Source organism: Vitis riparia, chromosome 1, assembly GCF_004353265.1.
Source record: "Vitis riparia cultivar Riparia Gloire de Montpellier isolate 1030 chromosome 1, EGFV_Vit.rip_1.0, whole genome shotgun sequence".
Classification (NCBI taxonomy): Eukaryota; Viridiplantae; Streptophyta; class Magnoliopsida; order Vitales; family Vitaceae; genus Vitis; species Vitis riparia.
Window position 1 is genome coordinate 19526333 of NC_048431.1, and position 20850 is coordinate 19547182.

Sequence of the window (20850 nt, forward strand, 5' to 3'; positions counted from 1 at the left end):
ATTAAATTAAATACTAAGATGTTTTTTTGTAAATAATATAGAACACTATAGAGTGACATCATAAAACTGAAAATAAATTTAATAAAAAGAATATATTTATAATTCATAGTAATAGAGTTTGTTATGTAAGAGAGTGTTTGTTTTTTTTTTTTACTTAAAGTAATTTACTTTCAAACTTTAGGTTGTTTGTTTTTCTACTTATTTTTACGACTTATTATAAATTTTTGTTGAATAAAAAAAACCAAAATATTTGTCTTTTTTTAAATGGAAAAAGTAATATTTTTTTTTTTTACTTTTTAAGGCTTAATATAAATAAAATATTATAAAAACAAACAACCTAATATTTAAAATTATTAAGTGCTATTTAGTTTTAATTTCTATTTAGAATTAAGTAAAAAAACAAATACTATCTAAGTCATTGGTTGGAACATTGATATCATCTCCATTTCTCTTTTCTCATTCTCTTAGTTTTTTTTTTTTTTTTTCATAGTTTTAAAAACTGGACCAGATCGTTTGGTACGACTGTTGACCGATCATGGTTCCTATCCAACTGCCGATCGATCATGGTTTCGATCCGGTCCGACAAATTGGGCCGGATTATGGTTGAATTGAAATCAGATTGGGTGAATCGATAGTTTGACTAGCGAACCAAGGTGTCAAAACGATGACATTTTGATGACTATAAAAACATCTTTTCTACACTCGCCCGACACCAATAGTCTGTAACCCAAACACCGCTCTTTGCCTCCCCTCCCCCTCGCCTAAGGCCATGCCCCAGCCTTAAACTTCCATTTTTATTTTTTAAAATTTAATTTTTATGTTTTATATTTGATTTCTTAATATTTATTGTCTTTTTTTTTTTGTTGATTATAATTTTAATGTTATGTTTAATATTTAAATTTTTATAATTTTATAATTTTTTGTTTATTTATTACATATTGAAATTTTAATTTATTGCAATTTTTATTGATTTTCAAATGAAATTCTAATTTTTAAATTTTAAATAAATATTCGATTTGAAAGTAAATTATTTATTAATTTTAATAATATATAAAATACAAATTTTATGATGTCACCAATTCAACCACCGGTCCGATTAATGAATCGTGAACCGATAACTTTTTCGATTTAATAATCGATTTGGTTTTGAAAACATTGGTTTTTTGTAAAGTATTTATGTGAGTTTTTTGAATTGTGTGCGTACAATGCTAGCTCTTGAACTTTCACCATTGTTGATGGCAAAATTCCCCTTCTACAGTAGTCGTCACCAGCAACGGAATCTCGATCAACGCGTTACAGTGAATTCTCCTTTCTCCTGCACAAAAGATGTCTGGATGGGTTGTCCGGACACACCCTCCGATGATTAAGTTAGTATTTTGGAAGCTGTTGGAAAATAGGGTTTTCCTTTGGGAGTGTTGCTCAGTGATTTTTGTCAAGGATGTTTATCCCTTAGCAGGATGTTTATCCCTTCTTTTTTATCTCTTCTTTTTTATCCCCTTACCTTCCTGAGAGTCTCCTTAGAGTTTATATACGAGTCAAAAAGCATGGCCTCGCTGTGCTAGTGGGTCCCATCGTCATGATTGCGGCTCATAAGGTGGCAAAGTAATCATGACGTTTCTAGTGCGAGGTGACGGTTGTCAGGAAGGTATTCAGGCGGTGGACATCGTCTCAATTTATGACTTTAAATATCAGGGATGTGTCAGAAGACCTGAGAAGACTTGGGAATGTCTTGTCGAATGTATCTTGCATTAAAGATAAGTGACAGCTCAGGAGACTTGGTCGTTAGTATTGTCGGTGCTTTTTGATTGTGGGCGGAAATGGATCCGGCGAATCGCAAGCGTCTGACGAGCCAAGCTGTCCGGGTAAGCGTCACCAGAGTATCCGGACATGTCTGTCCGAGGAAGTTGAATCATCCTCCTCTCCCATTCGGCAGCAGGCGCCGGATGTGAAATATCCGGAGAAGGTAGAACGTCGGCCAGATCCGGATGTGAGATATCCGGATGAGGTGGAACGTCGACCGGATCCAGATGTGAGATATCCGGATGAGGTGGAATGTTAGTCGGATAGAATTGCGGTTGTGAGACATCCGAGTGGAATGAGTGAGAATTTCCGTCCGAGTGGAATGAGCGATGCCACGTGTCGCAAAGGAGAGGGAGCCACGCGACACTTTCTAGGGAGGATCCCACAACCACCACTTTATTTCATTAGCAACAACATGAGAGTATTCTTACCCACAAACTTTCAATGAAGGATACCTAACCTAAAATTTTTAATTAGCTTAATTATTTTTGTGTTTGGCAATTGGTGGAAAAGTATCTCATATTCTTTTGTAAGAATTTTTTTTTTTTTACATGCACAAGCATTCTTATGTAATTTATATTTATCTATTAGTTTTAAAGACATGTATAATAAGTGAAATAAAATATGTTATTCTCTCTTTTTCTATATCATTATTCTATAGACTAGACCAAACAACCAATCAAACATGACCTTAGCATTGGAAAATGATAGAAATAAAATTATAAAAACAAACAAACAAAACCACATGAATGGATGTATATATAAACAAACATGGGATGAATGTGTTGTTCTATCCCTTAGATGTTTTATTTCTTATTCTATCTCGTGTTATATTTAGTCAATAAAATATAATGTTAATTTTGAAAAATGATGAAATTAAATTATAAAAGCAAGAATATTGAATGGATATCATCTTTTCAGTATTTACTCCTCTTTTTCATCATTTTCTTATCAAATAACACAAAGAACTAATTAAGGATGAAAAGAAAAACTATATATTTTTTAATTTCCATTTTAATTTCTTGAAAATTGGACAAAATTTTTTTCTTAGGTAATGTAAAACATAACTTAATCAAAATTTCTACTTCTCTATTTTTCATCATCCAAATCCATGAACAAGATGAGATTGAATTGAAAAAAGTGCTATTCAATATATGAAGATTCATTCTCTTCATATCCTCCATTTTCTTGATCAACCAAAAATTTCACTTATCCACCAAAACAACATAAAAATATGAGATGTAACAAAATTATAATATTTTGTTTGTTTTCATACTGTTTTGGACCATTTCATGCTTGAAGGGAGGAATGAGAACTAGGGCATATGGAGCAATAAAAATCATGGAGTTACCATAGTAGGAGAATGAAATTTTCATTCCTATGCAACTAAACACACCCTACAAACTCAACCCAAATTGACAAGAAACCACCTTTCCCAATGTGTCTTCATTCTTCCCTCACAACTTAGCAATTCACTAAAGAACATTCTCAACCAAGACTTTGAACTTCTCACAAATGAAATATCACATTTCAAACTACATTTCTAACTACATTTCTTCTCAGGCCTTACATTATAGATGGATGCAGAAAACTACGAAGCACAAAAAGTAAACAAAAAGAGAAGTATTCCATAGATTCCACAAGCTCCTAGTACTCAATACTGTAACAGTATCAGCTTTTTGGGTTTTCGCCTTCATACCCCTCCTAAGAATCCTCCATTCCCAAAAGAGTTGGAGGCATTGTTGGGCAAGCATGGAAAAGGGAACATGCATAAGTCATCTTGAAAGGAAGAACTAACCGCCCTATATTCTGCAAGCAAATTTTTAACTCATAGAACCTTTGAAAGAATAGGAAATACATATTATTTTGTCAAGCAATTTCAAAGACAACAACTCCAGGACAGTAATGAAATAAAATACATTTTGGGAGACATCATTCTTTAACAACATGTTTTCCTCCTACAGAGTAGAGAGGCCGTTCTCAATCAACAAAGGTCTTGCCACCAGGAATGTTCGTTTGCTCAAATCTTGACCGAAATGCTAAGATTTTGGAGTTTGATTGAAAATAGATACACTGAATGGCATTGTAAGGCGGACATTATCTGTGTAAAATAGAGACAAACAGTGAGCACATTTTATGGGAAAGATAATTGTATAACGTTTGACTTCTGACTTAAAAAATACATGCCTTAACCTTGACTAAATTCTCATGCAACATGATTAGGGAATCCTGGCAGATGAGTAGGGGAGAGTTTGTTAAAAGACATATTTCCTACCCTTTATAACTTTGCTAATGCCAAGAACGCAGATGGCAGACCTAATATGGTGGAAGGGGCAAAGGATAGAATACACTACATTAGATAAATATTCCTTCCAATCTAGTTATCAATCCTAAAGAATATGTAGACTTTTTGATTTTTAGACAATGTGAGAATCCATTCTTCCAAATGGGAGTACATCAAAATTTCCTCATCACTAAAGGATTCTATACCAAGCATTTCCCCTAAAAGGAAAGCAGTACACAAAATAATGTATGAAATAATTGGTGTTTACCCCTATAATCAGACACTGATATATCTTTTCATTTTGACAATAATATTCCACAACTCATTTTAGAGAATATTTATGTTCAATTCATTGCAAAACTAACAGCAAGTTCATTGAATATTACTAATGAAAATAAATTTCAGATGATATTAAATAAAAGCATTTTTGAGTTGAAAATATTAAAATTTCAGAGCATGCAAGAAATTACCAAAAATTGAAAAGAAAATAGTAGTAAGCATCAGATGAAATAACGAATAGAAAGATTGAGTTTTCTAAATATACAAATCAAATCCTATTAAAAGTGATGAATCAAAGAAAATATCAGAATTTATTAATTTTGACAACAAAAGGTTGGCCAATACTAGTGAAAGAAAGAAATGAAAATAGTCTTACACACTGAGGTGGGACATTATGTTCTCATTGGCCTTCGGCAAGCAAAATAAATAGCTCCTCGTCAGTTATGGCTCCCAACTCCATTGCTCTTTCCAATGCACTTAGATCTCCACCATCTTTGATTGAAGGACGGGCACCTCTGGATGAAAGAAATGTTAGCATGCCATAAAGTGGGAAACATTGGGCACAAAAACGGGGGCAAAACACATCAGCTCCCCCAATCAAAACATATCCCCAGATGACCCTCAACCTATCGGAGATTGGGTGGATTTGGGTGGAAGAGGTAGTATCTCTTGTATGAATTTGCTTTGGATGTTTTCACCCCACCCCTACACCCACAACCACATCCATACCCACAATACTCTTTGACCCCACCTACTAAAGTCCAAAGGGGAAAAACACATTGGCATCTCAATCTTCCAAGTAAAAACCCTGAGTTAAAATCAATAAATCACAAAATCAAGAGATAATTTCCCATTTTAGACGAGTAAAGTTGTTTTCCATCAGGGTCTAGATTTGTAAGATTAGACACAGTAAACCCTAGAGCTCCACTCAGTAGAAACTAGTTGTAGACACAAAATAGTTTTTAAGGACCTATATAAAAGATGAACCCAATAACTCAAAATTTTCCCCTTCTTTTCTTTCCTGGGTAGAAAATCAGCTAACCATTAGAAAGGACAGCAAATTTCAACTGGTACAAGAAGACTAATTGCAATATTAATCGTCTATTGTATACATGATGGACAAGCAATGACATCAGTGTTTACTTGAATTTTAAAAATGATGACTGCTTTATGCCATTTACAAAGATTTTCCCTGTCAGTGGATACAGGAAATGCTATCCATGACATTTTATCTGAAGCTGAACCAAACAATCCAAGCACTGCATCCTCCTGAAGGAATGCTAGTAATGGGGATCCTTGGGCAATTTCTTTCTGGTCAACTTAAATACATTTGGTCAGCCAAAAGAAAAAGATGACAAAAGCAGTTAGATCATCTCATCAATATCATTTAGGCTGGAATATATGTATGGTTGGGACTATTGATCTGATAATGCATTTCACTTGTTATTGAAAAAGAAAACACAATTCCATCTTCTCCAATAAAATAAACAATTTCCATTATGTGAGTTTTCTTTTATAGTGTATGTATTACCTTCTAAGTAGAAACTTTGCCAATTTATTGTTCCCTCTGGAAATGCAATGGTGCAGAGGAGTCCTTCCATGAAAGTCTCGCATGTTTATGTCAGCACCAAATTGCAACAACAGCTCCACCATCACTTGATTGCCCAAATGACATGCTAGATGCAATAATGAACAACCTTGAAGACAATTAGCTGCAGAGCTGGAATCCTTAATCCTCTGACAGATACTTGGATCATACTGCTTCCTTTCTACTGAGTGACAACCAACCTCTGACTCTTGTGCATCAATGGTGTTATGTAAATTAACACCAACCACCTCATCATAGGTGGTGTTGATGATACTCACATCTGATTTCACTATAAGGCGATATACTTCTCTCAAATTATTACTCTTAACAGCCTCCCAGATGCTATTGGCAGAAGGAATGTCAGCTACAGTTGCTTCTTTGCTGACAAGATGTTTCTCTACATACTGGATTAGAGCAAACAATGTCAGGCTTCATATCTGACACACATCCTCTCACCAACGTACAACACAATACGGTAAAGGCTAATGAGAAAGAGTTTAATATGACAGTTTCATATGCCATGCACATGGGGAACATTAGGCATTCAAATGTTCTTTCATTCTCTCAAAAACATCAAATGACAAGAAGTTGTGCACATGAACCAACATATAGCTGAAAAATCATGATCAAGACCTGTAATTGCATTTTCATATGCTAAAGATTAAGCAGCTAAAAGAAGCATATGCACACATGACAATGTGAAAACAACATATATCTCTGCTATTTTAGTTCTTGACATCTGTCTTGAAGTATTCAAGCAACAGGATTTTCTAGGAGGCCAATGCACATGGGGAACATTAGGCATTCAAATGTTCTTTCATTCTCTCAAAAACATCAAATGACAAGAAGTTGTGCACATGAACCAACATATAGCTGAAAAATCATGATCAAGACCTGTAATTGCATTTTCATATGCTAAAGATTAAGCAGCTAAAAGAAGCATATGCACACATGACAATGTGAAAACAACATATATCTCTGCTATTTTAGTTCTTGACATCTGTCTTGAAGTATTCAAGCAACAGGATTTTCTAGGAGGCCAAGGTACCTACCAAACATCCCTGAAGGATGGGAAAAAAAATTATAGCCTTTTATATACAAGCAATATTTACATTAAAGTACAGAACTCTAGCAGCTAACTTGAGGAAAACAAACTTTTATTGTTATTGAACAAATTAGGATGCATTTGATTGCACTTCTGTTTTAAGATTAAAAGTTTGAAAGCAATTTTGAAAATCGTGTTTGGTAAGTAGTTTTTACTTTCATTTTAAAATTTGATAGCATAAATTTTAAAAATAAGTGTCCATTTGGAAGAATTTCATGTTTCCTATTTTTAAATTAGAAACTTCTATGTAAAAGTAAAACATTTTATACAAAAAATATAACTTTATCTTATATCTTTAAAAATAACTTTCAAAAATTTTAAAATTTGAGGTATTAAAAAATTTTTGATACCTCAATTTGTTTAACAGTTTTTAAAACCATTTCTTTTTCAATGTAAGCCTCTAAGAATTTTTGTATTTTATATAAAAGTTTCTATTATTTTCTGATTTTAAAAACATAAAATTGGAAGTGTATCCAAACAGATCCTAAAGATATTATTTTTTTTGAAGCAGAATTAAAATTGAGGAATTAACACCCATGACTCGCCCACATCTTATTTATTTATTTATTTTTATCTATTCTTATTTTTTTAACTGAACCAACAACATTTGTGTCTCACTTGTGAATATTAAAAAACCATTGAGTATCACAAATTTACTAAGCATGTCATTGTTTTTATAAATAAGAAACAAAATTTGAACTACCAAAATATTAGTATTTAATTATGAAGGTTAGTTAAGTAGTTTTTTTTTTTTTTTTTTGATAAATGAGCAATCATATATATTAGAAAAGGCTAAAAAGCCACATGTATACAGGGAGTATACTTACCAGCCCCAAACAAAGCTGGAAAAACAAGAAAAAAGGTGGAAAAACCTCACCCACCCTCAAGTGGTCCCAAGCCACTCTAAAAAACCTAACAGAGTGCGAGTTTCCTCACCAATGTACACCCTAGCCCAACTCCACAAATTACATACAAAAGAATTCTTAAATTTCTGAATATCTAAGGACCCTCCCCTGAAAACTATCCTATTCCTCTCTTTCCAAACCGTCCAAAATATACACAACGGAATGGAATTCCATATCTTTTTTCTTTTTTTCCCCACAAAGGAACCCCTCCAACTACGTAACACCTCTATAATTGACTCTGGGAATACCCATTGAACTCCAAAAATGGCAAGGGATATCTCCCAAATAGCTTTAACCACTATACAATGTAAGAGAATATGGTTTGCATTTTCCTCTTCGCATTCGCATAAGTAGCACCGATTAGGGAACTGCCATCCCCTTCTTTGAAGCTTGTCCAAGGTGAGGATCTTCCCCCATGATGCCTCCCAAGCAAAGAAAGACACCTTTGTTGGAACTTTATCCAACCAAATGCGTCTATTTGGAAAAGCACCGGCTGAGGGGCCACTCAAACTTTTGTAGGCCCCTTTGGCCCCAAACACACCGTTGCCTTCTCTCTTCCAACTCACAGAGTCCTCTTCAGGTGCTATCCTGAAGTCCTTCAGAAGATACAACAAGCCACCTATCTGCTCCATCTCCCAATCATTGAGATCTCTAGCCAATCTGAGATTCCAACCTCCTTGACCCATACTAGAATCCCACACTTCACAAACTTTGGCATTCTTCTGACCCGCCAAGGTAAATAACTGAGGATAGGTTTGAGAGAATGCCTCATTGCCACACCACTTATCTGTCCAAAACAAAACTCTATTCCCTTTCCCCACCTTAAAAGCCATGCTCTCCCAACACCAATCCGCCTCCTTCATAATCTCCTTCCATAACCCCACCCCATAAGGCCCACTAACTTCCTTAGTCCTCCACCCACATCCCTCTTGACCATATTTCACCCCTATCACCGTTTTCCAAAGATTATCCTTTTCATAGGCATATCTCCAAACCCATTTGCCCAAAAGTGCTTTGTTCCATACATCTAGCTTTCGGATGCCTAAGCCCCCTTCCTCCTTAGGGCTACAAACCACCTTCCAATTAATCAAGTGAGCTTTCCCCTCTAATCTTCCTCCCCCCCACAAAAAATCTCTTTGGATTTTTTCAATCCTTCTTGCCACAGCCTTAGGAATGCGAATAAGGGAAAGGAGGTAGATGGGTATGTTGGCCAAAGTGCTCTTGATGAGAGTAATTCTTCCCCCCTTCGAGATATATTGCCTTTTCCACTGGGCTAGTCTTCTTCTCATTCTCTCCTCCACCCCATCCCAAGAACGGGAATTTTTATGACGGGCTCCAAGGGGCAGCCCTAGGTACACAGTGGGTAAAGCCCCCAAACTGCAACCTAGCTCAGCCGCTAGTTCCTCCGCCTCATCCACTTCCCCCACCGGAAATAGAGCACTCTTGGCCAGGTTAATTCTAAGGCCCGAGGCAGCCTCAAACCAAGCCAAAATCCAACTTAGATTGGTCAATTGCTCACTCTCAGCTTTGCAGAAAATGAGAGTGTCGTCAGCAAAGAGAAGATGACTAACAGTCAGCTCATCCCCCCTCTCCCCCGCATCCTACAGCCTGAAATAAAACCCCCCTCACCCGCCCGTCTAATCATGTTGCTGAGCACTTCCATACCCAAGACGAAAAGGTATGGAGAGAGGGGGTCTCCTTGCCTCAACCCCTTTGAATTTGAAAAGAACCCAGCTGGAACCCCGTTGATTAAAATAGAGAATTTGGCCGTAGAGATACACCACCACATCCATTCCATCCACCGAGCCCCAAACCCCATCTTCTGAAGAACCTTCATAAGAAATTTCCAATTGATGCTATCATAGGCTTTTTCTATGTCCAGCTTGCATAAGAATCCCTTCTCTTTTCTTTTATACCAATAGTCAATCACCTCATTAGCTACTAGAGAAGCATCCAAAATCTGTCTCCCTCTCACAAAAGCGTTTTGGTCGACTGAAACCACCTTATCCAGCACTTTTTTTAGCCTATTAGCTAGGACTTTGGCTAGAAGTTTATACAGGCCCCCAAGCAAGCTGATTGGCCTGAAGTCCCCCAAGTCTTCAGCACCTCCTTTCTTAGGGATAAGGACCAAAAAGGTAGTATTGAGAGATTTGGCGAATGACCCATGCTCAAAGAATTCCTTAAACATTTCCACCACCTCCTCCTTCACAAAATCCCAACAATCTTGCCAGAAGGCCACTGTAAAGCCATCCGGGCCTGGAGCTTTGTCTCCCCTCATCTCCATCAGGGCAAGTTTGATTTCCTCCTCAGTGAAAGGCATCTCCAATTCATCAGCTTCCCGGGGATCTAAGTAGTTGCAAGCGTGGGAGCCTAATCTTTCTATTGATTTTCAACAAAATTTGAACTACCAAAATATTTAATATCTATAAAAATAGAAAACAATTATTAAAAATAAAAACATAATTGAAGAAACATTTTAATTTTCAAAACTGGTAAAGACAAAAGTATGTACAGACAACACCTTATTTAATTAAAAATGTGGAATTTCACAAATAAGTAGAAGATTAACCCAGAAGGGATAAGGTTTTATTCACTTTTATCAAGCACTTTACATATTTGGGACTTTAACCGGAAACTACTTATGTAAAAGTAATGTAGCACATCTATATCAGCTATGCCAGGGAATATCATCCATCAGACAGTCATTTTTGAAGATGACCAGAAGAAAGGACCTTAAAATGACATAGAGCCTTCTTCAACTAGTGGCAGTGAGTGGACTCTAAAATATAGATTAGATACTTGATGAAGCTTTTGTTTGTTGGATGTGTCCTCATCTGCATATACAGGGACACAATTGCTAACTTTCTATTTAGATGTGTACTTGGTGAGTTATTCAGACATGAATAGTTGTTGACACAATCAAGGTAGTCACACCCTGGTTCTTGGAAAGTCATTTTGCAAGTTTTCTCTGATTTTCAAGTTATACTCATATTTCTATAGGTGATGTTGCAAAGGTTCACTTTTGGGAAGATTTATGGCTGGGAGGTTAGCTACTTTGCACTCAAATTCCTACCCTTCTCATAATTGTAAGAGTAAGAGGCTCTTCCATTTCATCCATTCTAGATCTTCTTTCTCTTTGAACTGGAATTTCAGTTTCATAGAAACCTCAATAACTCAAAAATTGAAGAACTTGAACTTCTCATGTTATCTCTTATCTTCGTGGATTTATTACCTTCCTTCGAGGATCAGAGAATTTAGTCATTGAATTCCCCAAACTTAATTTTTGTAAAAGTCTTTGTTTTTAGCTCTTTCCAAACTCTTGATTTTTTTTGGTCAATTTCATTTGAAACTCTAAAGCTGCATTTAAGGTTAAGGCCCTTGCATTGTTAGAGGCCAATAAGAAAGTTTAACACCAATGATTTGCTACAAGTAAGGAGGTCTTTCAAAGTTCTCAACCTGGATTGTTGTGTTATGTGCCTAAGGAGCAAGGAATCAATTCAGCATCTTTTCTTACATTGTCTAGTGACTTTGAGCCTAAGGAATAGGTTATTTAGTGTTGTTGGAATAGATTAGGTTCCTTTCAATAGTGTGAGAGATACATTGTTTATTCTTTTAGAGGATTTGGGATACTATTAGACGAAGGATGCTTTGGCTTGTGGCTTCCCTCGAATTGTTACGAATTGTTTAGGGAGAGGAATGCAACAATTTTTTTAGGATATATAGAGGACCTTAGAATTTATTTGGAATTTGATTACATTTCTATTTGCCCTTTTATGCTTCTTCTACTGTAGCTTTTCAGCACACTCAATTGAATATTCTATAGTTTGATTGCAACATGGTGTGTAGGTAAAAAATGGTAGGTTGTAAAATGTTTTCAATAAGGACTCCACCTCCATTGGTTTTGATTAAGTTAAACTTTGATGGGTGTGCTCTAGGCAACCAAGCCCACTGTAGCAATCTCATGGGTATCTAAGTCGGAGAGAGGTCCTTGGAAGTATGACATATGACTATCAAATATTTGATCTAGCTAGTAGCTTAGGTTATTCCTTCTCTTGGTCCTCTCATTCAACAAATGAAGTTGTAGATGGGTTAGCCAAACATGGAACTAAGAAAATAGTTTCTTTTAAACGAGATTTTTTACCCATTAAATTGTACATTGTTGCATATCTTGTCCATGTTCTTGTTTTATACTTGGTTGGTATGAACTATCTCAATACTTTGTTCGATTATTCCTCCTTTTTTTTATCATCCTTTCGATTTTGGAAGGATTTCTCATCCTTTGTACTTAAAATTCATATCGATGAATAGTCTGACTGATAATATATATAGTTGTTGACACAAAATGAAAACATCCAGGTGTCCTAGCCAAATAGAGTGTATGTGAGAGAAAGGATAGGATAAAATTGGAATTCCATAAGGAAATTGTTATGTAAAATAGCTATGATCACATTGAAAAGAAACTAAATAATTGAATATACAGTTCCATACAAGACTAACAAGAACTAAATTAAGTACCTTTGCTTGAATATATTTTTCCTTTTGGTGAATTGCATCTTTGGGGCATGGCTTCATAACTGTTGAGGAGAAAACATTTGATTCACCTAATCTGCATAATATTATTACAACAGTAATTATAAGGAACTATAAAGCATAAGATTGCACACACACAAAATTAAAGGGATTTAAAACCGTAAGTGCTTTCAAAACTACTCCATTTACAGTCCACAGAAACAGCTGACTTTGCAACTGGCTCATCCGTTTATCATATAATAGGATTGTTTACATGAGTTCATTCCTCCAGTATCTAAAATAGATTAATAATTTAAACTCATGTACATGAGTGGTTAACATGAGTTCATCATATTTTTAGTTGAAATCACACATTTGAAAACAAAATCAGCATTAGCAGTCAAAGAGTAGTAAGCACTAGAGACAATAGTTTCCTGGTGAAGTGCCTCTGTAGATCCTGCCTCATGGTAGAACTTAGCAAGTGGAAAATTCTTTTTTTTTGATTAGTGCAAGTGGAAAATTCTTGGCAGGAGAGTACACAATTCATAAACCCCATACCTCTACTACATATGACTAGGTCAACTCTCCTATATATAACTAGAGCAACATAGGAAAGCTTCCATTCTTTGCCATAATTATGATCTTTCCATTAGTTGTATTAAAAGATAGCAGAGTCCATGACAGCGCTCCTTCAACTGGACCTTAAAAAATTAACGACACTACAAAAGAAATCTCCACCTAGATAAATGATTAGAAGCATACAAGACAGGAATATCATGAGCAGATCATTAAGCATTAAAAAGTTCCACAGTCCACAACCATTAGGTTGTGAAATAAAACTAGAAAAGCAATGACCCTTCCTGGGGTGCCCTAATAATACATGTCTGGTGAGATACTTTGAGCTCATAAAAATGGATGTAGGACATTTACCTTACTTGTGCCAACTTTGTGGCAAACCTAGCTACATTTCTGTTTGTGTTCTATGCACTACAATCTCGTCTTCATGAATGCTTCTACTGACAACTTTCAAGTGCCATTTCCACAGTTACCGACCCAATCTTTCTCAAACCAGATGTCTTCACAGATATCTTCATCTCAATGAGATACATAATTTGAGTTACCGACTTCAGTTTTATCTGCAAGATTTTAAAGACTTTATGTTGGAACTACATCCACAGCTAACACCATAAGTTTGTGCCTATGTTGTGTTCTTGTTATAGACCAGTGTACTCCTAAACAACATGAGGTCCTTAGGCAAAAAGAACACACTGGTTAAGAGCAACCATACCTCAACGATGGATATGGATATACCAAAGTAGTTTTGAGGACTACCTAGTATATTGTTTGTTATAAGCCATTGTCTACTCTGGATGATCAGTTGTGGTATTCTACTAATCAACTACTAATGTCTATCTAATAGAGATAAAAATTTTCTTATGGAATCAAACCTGGAACCTTTCCTATCCCTACATCAACCACTTGCTACCTAAGCCATGCCTTAGGGGCCTACTTCATACTTTTAGATTTATGCATTTTGTACATTTTTTTTATCAGAGCATTTTGAACAAAATTTTGAGAAAAGGAAGATAGACATTCTCTTTGTGTCAAAGAAAAATGGAGATGTCCCCCACTTTATTTTATTTTTGCATAATCCCATATTTATTTTATTTGGCATAACTGTTAAGGAATAGTTTAAATGAACATGACAAAAAATATATAGATCAAAATTGGTTTATAAGATTGAAAAATTTGGGTCATTAATCATAAGTGGTAATTCTAGTTCAATTAAATTATTACAATATAATTTATTTATTTATTGCAATTACCTGAAAATGGCTAGGCCTGATAATTTTTGTAATCAAATATGGAGTTGATTTTGAGAAAATAATTCAAATTTTTTATAGACAAATTCATAACAATAGGTTTATACCATTCCTTTGTTATCAGGATCCCTCTTCTTTGTGTCACTATTTCTTCAAAGCCCATGAAAAGGAAAATGGAAATCATTTCAAGTGTAGTAAGAATCACAACTTAAGAGAGTTTTCTTTTTTTTTTTTTTTGGCTCAGAGCATGCCTTCTGCTTACATTGTCACTCCTAGGTCTCTTCTTAACCTTCAAATTGCACATCAACAAGGTATCACTGCCATTTAGAACATTTGAACGCAAATTTTATATTATTCTCAGATGTCTCTCTACCATAATGTTGTTCTTCTATTATCTACCATTTCTCTTCAAATTTTTTACCAACAGGCACTATATTCTTCCATGAGGAAACATGCAACAGATTAGGGTGTGAGGGGTTCTAGCCCAAAATGTACATTGGAGCTAACTCCCCAAAATATGCACTTTGTATACATCAAGTACTATATAGAGATGAAAAGCTTGTTGTATGGGAAAGCGGACCAGAAACTTTCAAATCAATATATTTTTATAAGCACAATTCCATAGGCTAAATTCAGTTTGTGTAGTTCTATCCATGATTGAATCCAAGATTGCCTTTCAACTAACATCGTATCAAAAATTATTTTCTCTAACAGCGATTTTTAGGAGGAGGTTTTTATAGAGCAACCTTCTGTTGTGTTGCTTAGGGAAAGTTAACAAGGCATGAAAGGAAAACTAATTCATGAGCAGGTACAGTAGCCACCTAGCTTATATTAGGTCAATTTAATGGCAGTTTTTGTATGGGTTATAAAAAAGGACTTCCTTTCATCATTATATGTTTGTTCCTCAGCAATGCAATGGTATTACTGGTTTGCCTGTGTATGTACAGTATCATCGTTACAGTAAGTGACTATCATGTCAATAGTAACCTCAAGGCTCATCTGAATAGTATTTTCAATAGAAAGGTCTCAGTTGATTGAAAAATTGTCTTAAGGATAGAAGGAGTCTGTTTAAAGTCCTAAGAACCCAAATGCTAACTTGACAATGAGTAAGACAACCAATATAGTTAGTCAACAAAACATCACTCTTGTATCCATACTGAAGCTATTTGTGATACTTAAGTTAGCAAAGAATTCACTCTTGGAAAGATCTCAAGTTCAGGAAAACAAACAATTGAATATAAACAGATTCTATGACGCTGAATCTGGAAATAATTTGTTATGCTGTCACTCTAATGTCAAATTTTCATTTATTTGATGTAAGTTAGAAACTCAAGGAAGGGAATGTGATACAGCTTGTGAGATGATGAGGATGAGATCTCTTGCACTGCATGGGTTATGCTGCTGGTTAGCCCACAAAGTTTCTCTGTTATAAATAGTTACAATTTAAATTGAGAATAACTGTGTTTCTTATGAGAGAACACAATATTTAAAGTGTATTTTCTTTTAGACAGTACAAATAATATTGCCTGACATATGTAGTAAGTGCAGTAGGGAAACTGCTGATGGTTTTGCCTCTATGAGAGACACTGTTCTTTCAAGTGTGCTTCCTTTGGACGTTCAACATGATTATTCATACAATCTCATAAGAATTCATAAAGCTGCGTGTAGTTTAGTGAATCACTGTGCACCACTAGGAGATTTTTGCAAGAGAAGAATATTATTTAATCATAGAAATATCTGAATCAAATTAAATATAAATAAACTCGATCCTACCAGTGATTCAACACACAAATCTACAATTTCAAAGATGTTCGATGCCACATACTCCACAAAGAAGCTTAATTTGAAAAGACCATATTTAAATAAAATCAATTCCATAATCCAATCTTCGTGTAGAATTTAAATCAAGGAGATCTTTTACCTTTCCTTCTGAAGTAGTAGTAGTTCCTCCCAGATAGAGTTACAATACGTGTTTCCAAGAGTGCGAAACAGATCCAAGATGGGAGGTTCCCAAACCTTGACATCTAATGTGATAGATCTTACCTGCAGTTGGCAGAAAAAATATCACCCTCATTGTTGATTCCTGTAAGTATTTCACATTCAGGGCACTGATTATACATTTATACTGTATAGTTTTCTCGCTAAGGGTTCAATATCCCCTGCAATGCATGCTTTGAGTTAAGATACAGTGAAGAATGGCCCTCTCCTTTCTCCTTTCCTTCCTCCCTGTCAGTTATGAGCTAAGGATCACTATCCCCTGGAGGGTGCACTTTTAGTTGAGTCTTAAGACACAGAGTAGAGTGTATTCAGCTGCAAATTTCATTGCCCAAACTACATTACAATTGGTGATACAATGGCACTATCTCTGCTTCTCTTCCTCACTCCCTCCCTCCCTTTCAGTTATAGGCTAAGGGACATTATCCCTAACAGGACATACATTGAAGTTAAAATACAGTTTAAAATTTATTCAACCAAAAACTTCATTGCTGAAACCATATTAGAACCATTGATATTTTAGTAGTCAAAACATATAGGGGCTATATTTTTAATAGAATTGTTCTGTCAGATCTCTTGAAAGTCAGGACAAACGTACATGAGTGTAATATACAAGAAATCAAGGGAACCATGCACTGCAGAATGGACAGCAGGGCAAAGGTCAGTAAAAATTTTGCCAAAAAGAAATAAAAAAATAATTAGTGTACACATAAAACTTCAAGAATTCCATGTCATTCCATGGCCACTCTCAGTCTAGGTTGAGGATGACTCTCTCCAGCATCTAAAAACCGTATATGGAAAGGATGGATCATCTCATCCCAATTCACACCACACCTTGTCAGAGATTTGCAGAACTCTCATGGATAGAGTTCTTGATCAAGCCATTAATATCTGAATTATCAATTAAAAAACAGCAACAAATTCATTGGCTTTCCCAGTTTCTCTGTTGTACTACAGAAATGTAGAACTAGGGTAAACTTGTGAATAGAGTTTGCTAACTATTCCATGGGTGTGGACGATGAAACTCAACTTTGGCATAGGTGATGGCATGTTGCAAGCTAAATGAGGTCCTCAGTATCTGCCACTGTCACAAATGTTAGAATCAGAGCTAGCTGCTTTAGTGGATGTCATTGTTGAGGCTTCCACATATGGCAGTTGCTACGCCAAGTTCTGTGGATAAGGTGGTAGAAGCTGTGACATTACCATAGGAGGTAAAGTAAGTGCTCAGTCATAACAACTAACTTTGCTGCAGTGACATTTGCAATCAAGTTCCTTAGGGTTGGGTTCTAGTTTGTTGGCTTTCAGAAGATGTTAATGCAGCTGGTATTCACTGTTGCCTCTGCCATGGATGTCATTGGGCTATGCGTGGCTCCGATTTGCCAATATGAGGTCTCAAGATGGAAAAGAGTTCAGGTCTTCCCAATTGCCCATTTTTGTGCCCTCAGTTGCTAAAGCATGTGTACTGTGTAACTGTAGGGGGAGTTCATTTAAATAGAGGAATTGACATAAACTGTACCTTGGGACCTAGGGTGCTTACTTTGAGGAAAGAATGAGACAACTGATAGGAGAGTAATCGAGGGTGGCAATAACAATGAGATCATAAAGAGCTCTTTAAATTGTCTTTCAAATACTACTGGATTTGCTTTAGTGGATCACGAAGAGCTCTTTAGGCTGATTTTCTAGCCCCTACCATAATTCATTTTCAAGTAGTTCTTAATTAGATCTTCCACCGGTTTTCCCTGTGAAGGCTGTAAAGTTGTCTCGAGGTTTGATAGAAATTCAATGACCAGAAATTTTTTTATGGAGTTCAATATTTATGGAGAGGGCTGATGTTTATCCAATTACAAGAGAATGCTCCCATGAGATCCCTAGTCAGACAATGATTTCAGAACAGGTACTGTGTAGATAATTTTTTATTTTATTTATTTATTTATTTATTTGATAGGCAAAGACGCAGAAAAGAGCATATTAAAAGAAACAGGGTGCCCAATAGCAGGCCCAGAGCATATAGGAGGTATACAACAGGCACCTAAAGGTACTGGGTAGATAATGAATATGATTCGAGACTGGTCACAATCTGATTAAATCCTTGACTCCCCTAATGGACTCAAAAGTGACCACCACACTAGCTGTGAAATTAGGCATACAACAAGTTCAATTAACCCTCACTCTTTGCTTCTGGTGCAAAAAATGTGCATTCAAAGTGATGTGAGAGCACCGATATTCTCCCACAATTCAATTATTGTTCTCTTCCCATCCTCAAAGATCTTGACATTTCTATCCAGCCAAACAGCTCATGAGGTCTCTAAAATAGCTGCTCCACTTCCCCCTGCACCCATATATTACGGGCTCCAGCCAAACTTAAAAAGAGGCAATCATCATATGGAAACATTTCTGGGAGCTACAAAGGCTGTTCCTGTTACTAAAAACAGCTTTTGTCAGTTCCAGATCAAAAAGGAAATGAAGAGAAAGGCCAGGACATTCCCAACTGTATGAGCATCAAATACAGAAATTAGGGCTAATGACTTAATGAGGTTTCTTTCACTGAAGCAGATAACCTATATTACATTTGTATTAGTCACCAGCCAAGCAAAAGCCCCAAGTTTTGGGTGAGTTTCAAAGTTTCAAACAAGTTTTCCTTGGAGGAAAATAGAAAGTGAATCAACTTTAAAAAGTGCTTGAAGAAAGATTTAGAGAAGAAGAAACTAACTCCCCTAGGTTCAATACGTTTCATCAGGTGGGGAAAGAGAGAGAGAAAGACACCTCGGAAAGACAACAGAAGGTCTAACAGATCTTCAATTTCTCAATCTAAAAGATTTCTTCAGAATTCAAAATTTCAAGTGGGAGAGCCATGCACAAAGGATGGTAGGCTAGGAATAGGAAGACCCCTTGAGCTTGAAAAAGAATAAAGATGGGGAAAGAGATTGTACAAGAGCTTGTCTCCCCACGATAGATCCTTTCAACCTTAGCATAAGGCAAGTTAACTAATCTAAGTATCATCCTTAAAGCTTTTGGTTTCTATCCAAAAATGAAAATTAACAAAAGCACTTGTCTTGAGTTAACATCTATTAAAAGTGTACCTTGTGGGATTAACAAGTGGCTCTGGAGTATCTTGGCCTTCCTTTTGGAGGTAAACCTTACACTTTGAATTTCAAAAGCTTAAGTTCACAAAAGTTGACAAAAGACATGATGAGTTTTTCTTAGGAGGGAGGATTGTGTCAATTTGATCTTGCCTAGTGTACATTCCTACCTATTTCTTCTCTTGTTTTAGACAATGACTAGTGTTTCTAGTTGCCACCTCTATTAAGAACCTTTAAAGAATTTTCTTTGGTCAGGTCATGCAGAACTCTGTACAGGCCATTTACTAATTAGGATAATGTGTGAACCTAAGCATGAGGTGGTTAGCTCTTGAGGGGGTCTGTTTGATGAAGGCCTTATTTGGTGGATGTATTTATAGGCATTTAATAGAACAAGATTGACTTTGGCATCCTAGGATTACAGGTACATATAGATTGCAGATCATGTCCTTTTTGATGATATAATGATGGCCAAAATGATATTGGCTCAAGTTGTAGTTAAAAGAGTTCAGCAAGTTAAAGTATTCCTGGAATTGAAGTTACTACTTGCTAGGTCTAGAAAGGGGATTATTCTCATCTCTCTAAAGGAATATATAAGTGCAATCTTCTACATGAGGTGGATATGTTAAAGAGTGTTGAATCACTGAATCTACAATCAGGTCATGACTTCTGTGTACCACTGGTGCCACAAAGGCTTTGGTGTTCTTATTGGCACATACCACGTTGTGAAACACAGGGCAGATAATGATGATGAACAAGTAGGCACTGGTAGATGGTAGAAGTGGGATGCTTATTCATCCTGCACATACTTGTCCCAACATTCCATATATGGTATACTTAATCGATACATACATGCTCTCAAATCCTTTCATCTAAAGAGCATTTTAAGATCTTTTGCTACTTAAACTCTTCTCCCAGAAAAAGGACTTCCATTTGGTAATCATGCCCATTTGAGGGCAGAGGCTTACACTGATGTTGATTAAGCAGTTTCACTTAATAGCGAGTGAAATATCCTTCATTTTTGCAAATTTATTTTTTGGGAGAAGAAATAACTGATTATATGAGGAAGATGCTTGAATTTGAAACATTTTGGATTTCTCCAAAAAGAAGGGAGTTTCGTTTATGGAAACCTAAATCAGCCAACCGGGTAGCAGATCAGTTGACAAAGCACGAACCACCTTGTTAGAATTTTTTCTCTGAGGGACTTCATTTCAAGTGATGGGAGCCCTTTTCATCATTTGGTTTGTTCTACCCTTCTGTTTGGGAGACACCTATGAAAATGAATAAAAATATTGCCATAATCAAGTTCAAGAGTTGAATGTACAAGGGAAAGCCTAAATAGTGGTGTTACTTATATTCTTCTTGTACAAACCAAAGAGCAACTTCTCAATCTCTTAACCAAAGGGGTGACATCTAGGAGTTTTTATGGTAGCCTAACCAAGATAGGCATGTGTGGCATCAATACATGAGGCTGAAAAGGGGAAG

At 35.9% G+C, this 20850-nt stretch overlaps 1 protein-coding gene across 3 annotated transcripts in view; it reads right to left on the reverse strand.

Moving 5' to 3' along the window:
• Positions 1 to 3405: 3405 nt before the first annotated feature.
• Positions 3406 to 20850, reverse strand: part of LOC117924420 (ADP-ribosylation factor GTPase-activating protein AGD4-like) — an 81624-nt gene continuing 64179 nt past the window's right edge. For all 3 annotated transcript variants that reach the window (XM_034843044.1, XM_034843045.1, XM_034843047.1), the window contains 5 exons: positions 16215 to 16336; positions 12477 to 12567; positions 5895 to 6355; positions 4740 to 4878; positions 3406 to 3901 (listed from right to left, as the gene is read on the reverse strand). In XM_034843044.1, the coding sequence (XP_034698935.1) occupies positions 4764 to 4878; positions 5895 to 6355; positions 12477 to 12567; positions 16215 to 16336 (789 nt within the window). In that variant the 3' untranslated portion in view covers positions 3406 to 3901; positions 4740 to 4763. The remainder of the gene's footprint in view (positions 3902 to 4739; positions 4879 to 5894; positions 6356 to 12476; positions 12568 to 16214; positions 16337 to 20850) is intronic.